Raw genomic sequence first — 12,950 nt, forward strand, 5'->3', positions numbered from 1 at the left:
AGGATTACAACTGCACAACTCCCAACAACCCTCATTTTGGATTGAGAGTCAAGATATTCTTAAGTGCCTCTTATCTTCTTCTACTATCCAGGTGTTTTGTTTATTCAGAATATCCTTCCCTCCAGATCTGACAATCCAGCATACCACTTAGCTGGAAAAGGAATCTCCCAGCTGTCCCCATTCCTCTAAAACAGAGAGCTGTGTTGGGAGGAGGCAGGCTACATTTCTCCTGCTGAGCAGAGAATGCCCTGCTGGGTCACACTGCAGACAAGCAACAAATCCAGCACTGTCCTCATCTCACCAAAGAATAAGAAACAAATCAAACTTTAGCAGAAAAACAATTTACTTAACTGAAACTTCCTCAACAAAAAGACCTGAAGATGAGATGCTAAACAGAGAAAAGCTGGCACAATTTGGTATCTGAAGCTGATAGAACTCAGGACTCCTCTAGCAAAAGAGCTGTCAGTCCCATGGCAGTTAAGGCACCTTAAAACATCAGAAGGTTTTCAATCAGGTGGCTTTCAATCCCACAGGGAGAGAAAAACAAGAAGTAATTTTAAGAATATGAATGTGGCCCCTGCACAGGCACTCTGAGAGGTAACTTGAGAGCAACAACAATTTTGTGACACTGCTCATATACATATATTTCATTATTTGTGCTTAAGGAAAATCACTGCAATGAAAGAGGGAAAGTAAATGGGTGCATTTTGCTTTGGTTTATAATGTTATTCACCCAATCATCCTGTGAGCTCTGTAAGGCCATCCAGCTTTACAGTCCATGAAACTGGAAAATATCCTCAAATTAAAGAAAAGTCATTTTATAATTATCAAAGGATTACTTAAACCAAACAAAAAGCAAATCACCTGAGGTAGAATTGTCTAGCCATGAAATTTCAAAAAGACTGGCTATCTACAGTAATTTTCTGTTTGTTGTCACCTCTGAGGGAACAAGATGTGTGGTTTCCATGGAAATGGGACTGAACTTTCCCCACAGGTTTTTAAACTGGCTGTTAACTTCATACCCCTTAGCTGGCTAGGCAGAGACAGAACATTAAAGGTTTGTGGCAATCAAGCCAGGCAACCTGGCTGGTACAAGTTACCCAGCTCTGAAACGACCCAAGAAAAACAGCAAGGAGCTCTGAGTTAGGCAGGGCATGGCTAGAGCTAAGGGTGCTGAAAAGGCAGCCAAACTGGCACACCACATGCAAGAGTCTCTGTTCTTAACACATCTACAGGTAAGAGAGGCAGATGACGGTAGCAGAGGAAGCACCCGCAAGGAAGGGAGGTGATAGCAAAACCAGACAGAAAATTAACTTTCTAACACAATCTGAAGTACTAGAAAGCAGGCATTCTTTATTACAGCACTGGACACACTCAGGATATCTCTTCTAATCGAATGTGTGTCCTAAAACTTTACAACAGGGTATGTATTCCATCATGCTCATACATACTTATTACAACGTACTTCCTAGATAATACCACTTTTCCTAGAACTAATTCATGCATTTGCCTCCTGCTGGAAGTCTTTTAATGGTCCTAGAGAGTCATCTAAAGGGGCCTCTGGTGGTAGTACTCACTGAGTGCCACCAATGTTATAGATGACCTTGCCTTGAATTTTTCTTTAGGCATGTGCTGTTGCTTCTTGCTACGTAACTTAGTCAAAAAAGCCACTATGTTCCTCATTATCTGTTTCTCCACTGGTTCCAGCTGCATTTATCATCCTGTGTGCATTCTTTTATCTCTTTTTGCTAGCTAGTCTTTAAGCTCTATCTAGCAACTTTAGCGGACCTGGAAGTTTCTATTCTCTGTGCTATCTATCAGAGGCAAAATAACTTGTGTCTAACTATGTCACAGAAGTTTTGAAAATGCGAGTTTCTTTTTATTTTGACAACTTGGGAAAAGGGGTGAACTGACTCATAAATCATGAGAAATTACCAATAATGTAAAACTTCACAAAAGCAGATTAATTCAACCCTAATGCCATGAGAAAGTGTTTGCAAAGCATGCAAAAAATGCATGGCTAGCTGAGCTGGCCATCATCCACTTCAGGTAAAACCCTTTTATCAATCCAGGAAGTTGGGGAAAAAAGAAGGGAAACTGGTAGAAAAGGGAGAGTATAGCAGGTCACAAGGTAAAGCTAAATGATAGGAAAATTATTTCCACGTCTTTCACAAACACCTAGACATCACAAAGATCTAGGAGGAGCAGGAGGAGCAGGAGGAGGAGGAGAATGAGTTCACATAAGGAACACATGATATATGAAAAATATGTACCACAGAAACTACCTTATTTGCATTGCAAAATGTTAGGGAAAAGGGGATTGCAAGCTGAACCATTTAAGTGAGCTCAAATGGAGACAACAATGGCAAAAAAACCCCCAGGTCTTACAGTAAGAAAGACAGGGATGATTGCTTCAGATTTTACTTTTATTACTTGCAACTGCTTGGTGAGTGCTAGGAATGTTATCTTTAAACTAATTTCTAAGTACGTGATTTATTAGGAATAAACTGGTCACATCTTTAAGTGTAGGTGATTTAACTCATAGCAGCTTTTCTGCAAATACAAAACAGAAAGTGACTGAAAATCCAAAAAGGTTTAGGTTAATACAGTTCAGCTAATTTATCAAGCAGTTACAAACTGCAACAGAAAAATTCTCCCCAAAAGCTAGGGGTGGGACAGAAACAGATGCCAAGTATGAACTACTGCTTCCAACAAACAGAGTACAATGTAAATAACATGGAGAAAACACAATCCTAAAGTGTTGGTGGCAGACACAATGTCTGTAGAAAAGTGTCCCTGCTTTCCAGTAAGAACACCTGAAGCTTCATGTTTTTTCCACAGAATCACAGAATTAACTAGTTTGGAAAAGACCTTTGAGATCATTGAGGATTATTTTATTGAACAAACAAAGATATCCTTATATACCTTGCGCACACCTCTCCCTAGAAAAAAAGATTAGGAAACCGTTCCCTAATTGACCCCAAACAGAGACAGGCAGGTTAGCATTAACACATCACTAAACAGGCAGGATGCAACCTCGCTCAGGTAATGTTAAAAGGACAAGAGAACAATCACATGATCCCTTCCACCAGAAGAGATGCCTGGTCTTAACTCCCAAGTGACAGACATGGCAGGAATAAAAACCTCATTTCTGCCAGTACAGTAAGTCTGGGCAATGGTGGCAAGCCACAGTCAGAGTGGCCAGGAGCAGCCACCTGTCTCTGCTGGTCTGGCCACTGGGAGAAGCATAAGTTATTCCAAGTTATCCGTTGCCAAAAGGGAAGTGAAAACTCAGGAACAAAACTGAGAGCCACAGCTGAGTTAAGTTCCTATTAACAGTGACTGGGAAGAGCCTGTTCCGGCAGATACTCAAAATAAATACTCAGCAGACGTTGTTTTAAAAGCTAAAGCAAGAATCACAGATACAGTCCCCATTTGCATTAAATAGGTAGCAGATCAGTGACATCATACATACATGCAAGTCCACCAGTGTTTTGTCAGCATTAATCCTCTGCCTGGCTCTTATTATTTTTCTTTGATTTACTATTTATATCTACAATTCAATGATTCCTTTATCTTCCAAAATATCCTGTAGCTTCAGGAGCATAAACACCACAGAAATCTCTGCTGGCCACAGAATACTTCAAGGCCAGAGACAATGACTGTGGGAAATCAGTTTCCACACTGGCACATGATCTTCAAAAAAACCTGGTATCTTTAAACTAGCTTCATTAGTATCAAGGGATTAGGCTCTGAGCAATATAAAAAGATGTCAGCTAGCTCCAGAATGGTATTTTCACTATAATACCATAGCACATAATCTGAGACAAAGACAATGATGAACACTGTCCTTTAGACATAATGTGAACAAACACAATCAATGGCCGTTAGACCCACTAACAACCTCTGTTATTAGAGTAATACTTGAAAAGGTATTAGGCTGCTTCCATATAGGTCAGGGGATTCAGTCTCTGCTCAGTTTCAAACCTGAGACATCCTGCTTTAGAGCTGAAAAGCTAAACACACTATTTAGATACAGTTTCTATATTACTACAGGCATGACAAGACAGACAGTGCATAATCAGAGGTAATCATAACAGTAAGGAAGAAGCAAATCAAATATATTAATACTTTATTGACATCATTACTGCAGCATCCAAATAAAGTATGATAGAAAGACTACATCCAGACTAGCAGAACAGTACTCACACTAACTAGCAAGCTACAGTGTTGGGGGCTATCTGAACAGATTTCAAATACATTTTTCATCACTAGTTTAAAGTTAACATAGAGCTACTGAATTAATATAAAGGTTCATGCTACTGTAGCTTGACTCCTACCTACCAGATTCTAAACCCCAGATCTGTGCATGATGCTCTCTGGTCTGCAGTACCACAGTCTGTTCAGCATTGCTTATGGTGAATGTACATACATGATACACAGGCAGGATCAAAACGTAAATAGCTTCATGCATTAGAAAAATGAAAGAAGCCAGCAGGACATGCCAATTAGAGCTTCATTGTGGGAAAATTTATATTTATACCAATAGGTTATACACTTCACTGAGCTTTGGTTAGAAAATACTGAAGTCATGTATTTCTGTACCTGTGTTTTAGATACTACCACCTACAAAGAAAACACAGTTACAAACAAAAATACTGATTTATGAGCTATTTAGATGCCTATAACTAGATGTCACACTGACTTTCAGAAGCCCTGTTCTAGATTTTTAGGTACCTAAGTTGTTTTGTACATCTGGCCCTGTTGCTAGCATTGCTTTTATTACTGCCAGTATTAGAACTAATTGCACCCAGTATCATACAACAGAGAATATTAACAATTTTTTAAACCTCAATCACAAAAGAAGTATTGACTATTTTATTTCACAAAATACTTCTACTTTGGAAAAAACGTATTAGTCAGGCAACTTGGAGTACAGGCACATCTCATCAATTAGGACCAGCCTGTGGGGATGAACAGCTGGGATGAAGTAGACTTCATGGTCTCCAGTGGAGGTGTGATGTAGAGACTGACTACTCAAAATCCTATTTGTATATCCTTATATACTAAAGAACTGCTCTACTCAGTCTTTTTGTGCATTTGAAACCTTCTTGGATATTAAGCTAAAAAGTTCATTCTCCAGAGAGATCATGCACAGTGAACAGCAGCTTCTTTGGAATCAAAACCTGAAGTGAGGACAATTACTGCAAAGCTATAACTACAGCTATGGAGTAGGAAGCCAGCATTCACATAGCAAGACACTAGACATGGTGTAACTTCAGTCAGAGACACTTAGATCTCTCTAGAATATAGGGACAAGATACTACAAGACAAAAATGCCAATTTCAGGTATTCATTTGAAAATTACAACAGGCCAAAGTAGTCTCACAAGCAGTGAGACTCTCAAGTAGTTGCCAATCCTGTTAGAGACATGGTGGTTTTAAGTGTGTTTTGTTTTTTAAGCCAGTAAGATCTAGTCTTTCAAGGCTCTGGTTTTGTTTGCTTTTTCCATCCCACTTTAAACTGCTGAAGCATTACATTGCTTATAAAGACATAAAGGAGCACAATATCAGAATAAGAATTCCCCAGAAAACCTGATAGTTCTATTTTCTCAAAGGCCAGAAGGATTCAATGAGACAGAAGCCTAGCTGCAGATCTTCAAGCAGGTCCACAGTAGCCTAGTTTATGGGAAGAACCATTTTACTCGCCTGCAGATGATGGAGTAGATCCAAAAGGAAACAGTAATTCACATACCAAAGAAACATACTGAGGAGCCAAAGCTGAGCAATCTTTCCCATAAAGTCTGTGGAGAATTGCATTCCATTCATTCATCCTGAGCAGGAGGAATGGCTGTGTTCATTAAAAACACTCAGATTCTGAGCATGCCTGAAGCTACAAGAAGTTCTCGCAACCTGTGGCTGGATGGACATGGAGGTACAGGCAAGAAGAGTGAAAGACCCTGGCCCAAAGTCTCTAGCAGGACTTGAAGTCAAACTCTGGCCCATACCAGATGCACTGTTAAGATCAGTGTGGAAACTCAAGGCCATCAGAAGAAAAATGAAGACTCCAAAAATAAATGACCTATCAACCAAGATGAACCACCTACAGGTACAAAAGATGGCCTCATCTCAGGCAAGTGAGCTCAAAGTTTTGGCACCACCGAAGAAAAGAGAGGCATGACTGGGAGAGCTGGCCAAAAGTTGCAGAGCCAGAATGATTAAGTTTCCCTGCAACCTACATATTAATGGTGTAGCAGCCAGTACCAGTGGAAATGCTAGCAGAAGCAACCAGGATTCTTGGAGAAGAATTGTCTCCCTGGCAGATGGGATGGAACACATAATTCTGGGTAAATATCTTTCAAAGTCCTGAACAGGTGACCAAAAAGGTGCTTCTGAGTCAGGAAGCTCTTCTGAAAGTTCCCTTCTAACAGGCAAATACAATCAGGGGAAAATAAGGCTTCCTCTGGGTTTTGGGGTTTCTTTGGTTGTTTTATAAACTATCTCCAGCTCACGTTCAAATGAGAATGAATTCCACAGAGCCCAAGGGAAACTGCCACGATGACAAAGATGAACACATGAAGGGAACAGCGTTCTTCAGATACCCCAGGACTAAGTCACCTGCTCAGGACAGCTGATAACCCACAACTCCACAGCAATCCACAGATGACAGAGGCACTTCATCTTGCCAAGGCCATGCAAGAGGAACTGAGGACCACACAATACACTTTAGCAGGGGACAGCAACTAAAACAAAGAGGTACTGTTAGAGCAAGATGTGTATGATCTTGATTGCTTACAGCGCACAAGTATCTACACCTGTCCATGTGCTCAATATGAGCAGGTGCTCCAAGTACATGCTCTTTCAACACACAATTCCTTACACAGGCCTAGAATATCAGACACTGCAGGTTACCCAAATCACGTGTTCTGCATACAAGCACATTTAGTTCTAAACTGATTGAACCAGTCCATTTCACCGCAACATATGGCTCACAGCCATCTTCATTAAGCAGAGCTCAGAAGAATACATTATTCGACTCAGTTTTAAATAATTAATGCCTGTTGAGTGGCTTTTCAACACTTATTACACAACCCATACTAAGATTTTTAAAGCATTGTTATAATTAACTCCTAACACATTTTTTTAAGGTAACAAGGCAAACCAGATATGAGCAAGGCTCCTCCTTGCCCTGTGGCAAGGCGTTAGGGAATCCATGTGAGTGAAAGTCATCATGAATGAAAGCCACAGGAAACCAAACTCCAGTGCTGCTTCACTGAACTACTATTACTTTTATCAGTTCTGTACTGCTTAAAAGTGTACATGCTATTTCCTTCATAAACCTCATATATACATTTCATCAGTTTAGCCCACTAATTTATACTCACTAATTTAAAAAAAAAAAAAGCTGCAGGTTTGAAGCCTGAGCCCCACAAATTCTGAAAACTTTTCATACGCTACTCAAATTAGGAGTTGGGAGCTGTGAGGAGCTGTGAAAAATGTGGAAATAAAGACTGGAGATATGTGCTGGCTTGCACAGTCAGACATAAGCAGAGGTGTGCTTAGTAACTAAACTTCTGTTTCCATATTTAAAGAAAAATGAAGATACCCACAAGTGAAGAGGGTATTCTCAATATTGTCAGTACCATGTGCTCCAGAGACTGACATCACAGATAAATTTTTTAAGGTTTCATTCTAACAGCAACGTAAGAATCTCTTAGAAGCTTTTATTAGTCCTAAAGTAACAAGAAGGACTCAACTCGTTAAAAATACAAAGAACTGTGTCCTTCCTGGATTCTTATGAAACACCTACTAAAATCTCAACTACCACTGCCTATTGCTCACTTTCATACTGAACTGAAGAAACACGGTTCAAGAGGAAAGGAACTGTTGCCTCCACAGCTCTACATTTTAGACCAAAAGATATTATACTATAAATTTCATCAAGACTTCAAAGCTGTCAAAGGCAGTGATGGAATCAGCATCACCAGGAATATGTAATGCTATTATTTCTAAAAATTGTTGTTCTGAAGTAATGTTTTTTGGAATTATCAACATCTTTGTCAGGACAGAAGAAAACTACTTCCAGCATCAAGATTCCCCTGAAAGCATGGGAGATGTGCACTTTGTGAAACCATGAAAGCAATGACTGACATTAGTTGACCTTGTTCACACAGATCTACAGCATAATGTTCAGCAAGAATCATAATGAAAATACTGTTTTCAAAGTTAATATTGTTTAATCTTATCAGCCTGACAGTACAAAAACACAGCCCAAGAACGAGTATCTTGTAACTGGAATAAAGCAAAAGCTGAGGATTATCAAAACTAATGTAGGACTTAAACACAGGCATGCATCTATAGAAACCACATCTCATACAGCCAAACACAAGCATGGATGAGAAGCCAGTGCTTCCCACAGTACAAAATCTGAAAGAGAGATCTAGCCAGGAGATCAAACAGGAAATCTCCATAATTTCAAACTCCTTACTAATAGATGTGTCCAGTACACAAAGGCCCTGTTATATCAGGGCCCATGATAGCACTGTACTGGTAATAAAACATAGTACCTAGGATGTCAGGGAAGGCCTTTAGGCAACAAAAACAGAACAAAAAAAGAAATCAGGTGCAAAACTGAACTCCTGCCCCAGTACTCAGATAGCAGTTCTCACAAAGAGCAGTATTAGAAGATTGTTCCTGTAAAAAAATGCGAAAAAAAAAAAAGAAAAAGAAAAGGATTCATCTTATACTTGATTCCTCAATCAGGTTGCAATTCTACATTTTGATATCAGTGATCCGTTACAACCCAACATCACGGTGACTTTCATTTGAGTAAGTATGTGCACAGAAAGTCACTGTCCATACCAGTAGGACAGTGACAAAAAAACCTAGAGCCCTACCACAAACAACCGACCTTGAGACAGAGCCTCCAAGAGAATTTTACCTAGCAGCAAAAGCATTTTTGTGAGTAAGTCTTTCTGTTACAGACAAAACATAGTTGCTTTCCAAGCAGTATTTAACTTGACAACAACTTGACAGTTGTTTTTAAACTCCTCCTCAGACTGATTCTTCTATCATACCCGTCTTGGGTTGCAGTGTATTCTATTACCATCCTCATGAGCTGTTGAAATCAGGTGGGGCAGCTTCCTTGCTTCCTGCCTCCAGACTATCTTTTGTTAATGAGCCCAGCAATGCCCTGCCACATGACTCATCATCCCATTATGAGATGCTCCACCCAGAGGGAGGAACCAAGCATTCCATCCTGGCTATAATCTGAGATTCTGAACACCTGAGAACCTTTCCACTAGATTCCCAGAGGACAGGAGCTACATAGCCACCTTCTGAGGAAGAGCAGCCCCTTTTTACAGGATCACTGCTTTGACAGAACCACATCCATCACTTCAGGAGGACTGCAGCCACCATTTTATCGGACTGGCACCACCACCCTGACTAACAGGGTGCCAGGTTGTATCCTGACTCTGTCAGTTTAACCCAGTGTTGTCTGCCTTTATTTTTTTTTCTTTTATTTCCCTATTAAATTGTTATTCTGACTTGATGCCTCCCACTAGTTTGCTTTCAAACTAGTACAATACCCTGCCCTTGACCTTCATCTTCTCTCTTTCCCTAGGCAAATAAATGTACATTTTGTTATTCATTAGGCACTGTCCACCACCACCACTTCCCTAAATGAGCACATCAATGCTCCCCCAAATAGTCATCAAATCTTTGAAACCTATCCCTAGAAGTACTGTCCTGTACTCAATGAATCAAGTTTTATGAACACAAAAGTTACACTGTTTTACTGTAAAAATGAAATTAAACAAAAAGCACACCCTAGATGTGTGTACTTAAAGGAGTACAAAAGTAATGCAGATGTAATTTTAAGTCATTACGGTACAGATGCATACTTCCGTGTACTAAATAAAAATGATATTAAAAAGCTACATGAAAAAATACTATTTTGTCAAAACTGTGTATCTGCTTTAGTAAGGCATGAAGTGATTTGAAGAACCAGGACCACCTGAGCTGACAGAAGTACTCCTCTACCTGTTCAGTGTTCTCCTCAGTCTTCCAGAGTGGAAAAAAAGTTTGGAGGAGGGGATACAAAGAAAAATTAGCACACACTAGGAAATGCAGGATGTATTATAAGGGTGGACAGTCTAATACTTCTTACTGTACTAGTCTGTCACATTATCTAAGAAAAAATGAACATTTCCAGCCATTGTACAAATAACATTCCAAACAAGACCACTGTTACTGCTCACTTTTATGTTCCTAAACAGCTCAATTTGCCATAGCAGACATAATTATAGCATGCAGCAATGATAGACAGAATTTTGCTCCCCAAAGTTATTAGTATTATTATACATATTACTATACATATATATATACACACATTATGCAGCTTGTGACATACAAAAATAAAACATCAAAACTTACAGTATTCATTAAAATCCTTCTTAATATCTTCCCTAGAGTTGACAAAGGCTTTTCCTCTCTCAGTTCCAACTACAAAAACAGTTCTTTCATATACACCAATACAGGCAATTTCTGCCTTGGACTTGGCAAGTTCTTTACACTATAAAAAGAAAAAGAAAAGGCTTTTATTAGCATAGTTAAGATACAGTTATTAAAAATGTATGTGATATCATGTAAAACAACTACTATACTGCTGCCAACGTCCACCCTTCAGAAGGTACCGTGAGCAACACAACATCAGCCAGCAGCAAAGCACAATTTACACATCTGGAAAGCTTCATCAGAAATATTAAAAGCATTGTAGATGCATTAGCAAAATTAAGGCTTTGTATAGACTCAGAGATGCATTGGTTTTAATTAAAATGATTTATGACATTAATCCATGTTAAATTATCACTTCCATGTTAATCATACTGTCTTACTCCAACTTTCAACAAAGAAAAAATGACACAAAGCCTTTAAGAACCAAATATATCCAATGGAATAAAAGACTTGCAATCTATTGTCTTGTAACTGTTCCACTCAAAGTCTCATTGCTAAAAAGAAAATGTTTGTTCTTGCTTATCATTAAAAAACTCCAATTTTAAAGAACCAAATTTTGACAGTGCCCCAACTTCAAGGAAACAGGACAGTCATTTCTACTCACAGCCCCAGCCAACCATAAACCCCACCACACAATTAAATAACTTCTACAAAACAGGTGATATGCCAACAAAAAGAAGTATTTTCTGAACAAGTTTTGTTGCGTTGGTACAGCAGCTAAGGACAAGGCATTAGCCTCAAAATGATTTATTCACTCTACATTTCATATGACAAAGACCAGAATACACTCTTGCCGTTCAACCATGCTGTACCTAAGCAATCAACAAATATTTCTCATTTTTTTATTTGACAAAATAATTTTTAAAACAACCACACCACAAGAAACAAGATTACTGTTAGCATGAATTATCCCAAGCAAAGATAGAGTTACAGCTGGTCGGACAACACACAATATGGTAAAGATACAACAATCCACCTTCCCTGCTGCCCAGTGGGAAGCAATATACTGGAGTAATCCTGCAAATACCAAGACAGATTTATGACACAGAAGCTTAACTTCTCTACTAACCACTGACTCAAGTCCTGATATGAGGAACGTAACCACCATTCTGCTTTCCAAGGATTCCTCATCATGGATGGATGTTGCTGGTGCAGTAGTTTGAGCCATTTTCCTCCTGTAAGACGAAAGGAAAAAACCTTTTCAGATACATACAACAGTGCAAGAAAATGAAAACCTCTCTTATGCAAGCAAAGAAAAAAATAAATTCAAAATCCCATAGAACACAGCTCACAACACACAAGCAACCAAATAAATAGGTAAACTAACAGGAGAAAGTGCTTGCTCTTCTATTCTTTCATGCTTCCTGCTGTTTCATCCAAAGCTGGAGCTAAACATTCAAAAGTTAAAATGCTGTAGCATGATCAGGCCACTATGGGGAGAAATAAGATGGAGTTGAGTTGCAGGCTGTAGGATCTGCCTGCAGAGGCACATGGCAGCACAAAGGAGCACACGGCAGGACCCTGGGAGGAGGAGATGTCATGTGGCAGACCCCCACAGAGAGGAGCCTGCCGGGAGCTGACCGGACGGGTGAACAGCGAGTGATCCTCCCACAGAAAGACCTTTAGAAAGTGTGTTGCTGATGTGGCAACACAGGATAGGTCACGTTAGTAGTGAGAACTACCACATAATGAAATACTGTGCCTTGGAAAAGTGTATAAAACCAGCTCATTCCTCTGAATAAATGATTCAGATTCCCTGCTGGTCTGGGTCTGTGCCTCAATCACCGACAAATGGTGTCCCTGTGTGAGGAATTTATTATACGCCTAACTGCGTGTCCATTGGTGAGCCCTGTGGGACTTGAAGTGCTGCTGAAAGAAGCCGGGAAGCTGGCCAGCGATTGATCCCTGCAAGTTGTAGGTGAGCCATGGGGAACGACGGGGGATGGTGTATCCCACTAACAGAATGTCACAGAGACATTGGAACGGATTTTAAAGAAACATGGCAGGAAAGTTGAGTCTACAGGTTTGAACAAACTCTTGTTCTGGGCAAAAGACTGTGACTGAACTTTAGATAGGACCAATATTTTTGATCCTCGGACATGGGACGCTTCAGATGCGTTGTGGAACCGAGTTGCGCAAGGCGATGCAGCGCTGATGGAGCTTTTGTGTCCGTGGAGGACAGTGTGTAAGGCGCTCATGGTGCCTGCAGCACCCAGAGACCGGATAAAGAAAGACGCTTGTGCCACCGCAGCAGCTGTGCCGACCCCTTCTGTGCTGCCAGTGAACCGTAAGTCTGTTGGGGCTGAGGGAGGAGAACCAGAAGGGGCCCCTCATCCCCCGACCCGTTTGACCCTGGAGGGGAACTGGACGGTACCGTAAAGCTCGTACTGCCCCGCGCCATGCGGCATCAGCTGGAGCCGGGTCATGGCACGT

General features: G+C 40.2%; 1 protein-coding gene across 14 annotated transcripts in view; it reads right to left on the reverse strand.

The window, feature by feature from the left end:
• The window catches only part of GTF2I (general transcription factor IIi), a 91,338-nt gene that overhangs the window by 72,895 nt on the left and 5,493 nt on the right, over nt 1-12,950 (reverse strand). For 13 of the 14 annotated variants that reach the window (XM_017735306.1, XM_017735311.1, XM_017735298.1 and 10 more), the window contains exons 2-3: nt 11,587-11,692; nt 10,437-10,575 (exon numbers count right to left, since the gene is read on the reverse strand). In XM_017735306.1, coding sequence (XP_017590795.1) covers nt 10,437-10,575; nt 11,587-11,692 — 245 coding nt within the window. Of the gene's footprint in view, nt 1-10,436; nt 10,576-11,586; nt 11,693-11,844; nt 11,979-12,950 lie in introns of those variants that run through there. The other variant, XM_017735305.1, reaches the window with a different exon arrangement.

The sequence above is a fragment of the Corvus brachyrhynchos genome, unplaced genomic scaffold (genome assembly GCF_000691975.1).
Source record: "Corvus brachyrhynchos isolate BGI_N302 unplaced genomic scaffold, ASM69197v1 scaffold15, whole genome shotgun sequence".
NCBI classification, from domain to species: Eukaryota; Metazoa; Chordata; class Aves; order Passeriformes; family Corvidae; genus Corvus; species Corvus brachyrhynchos.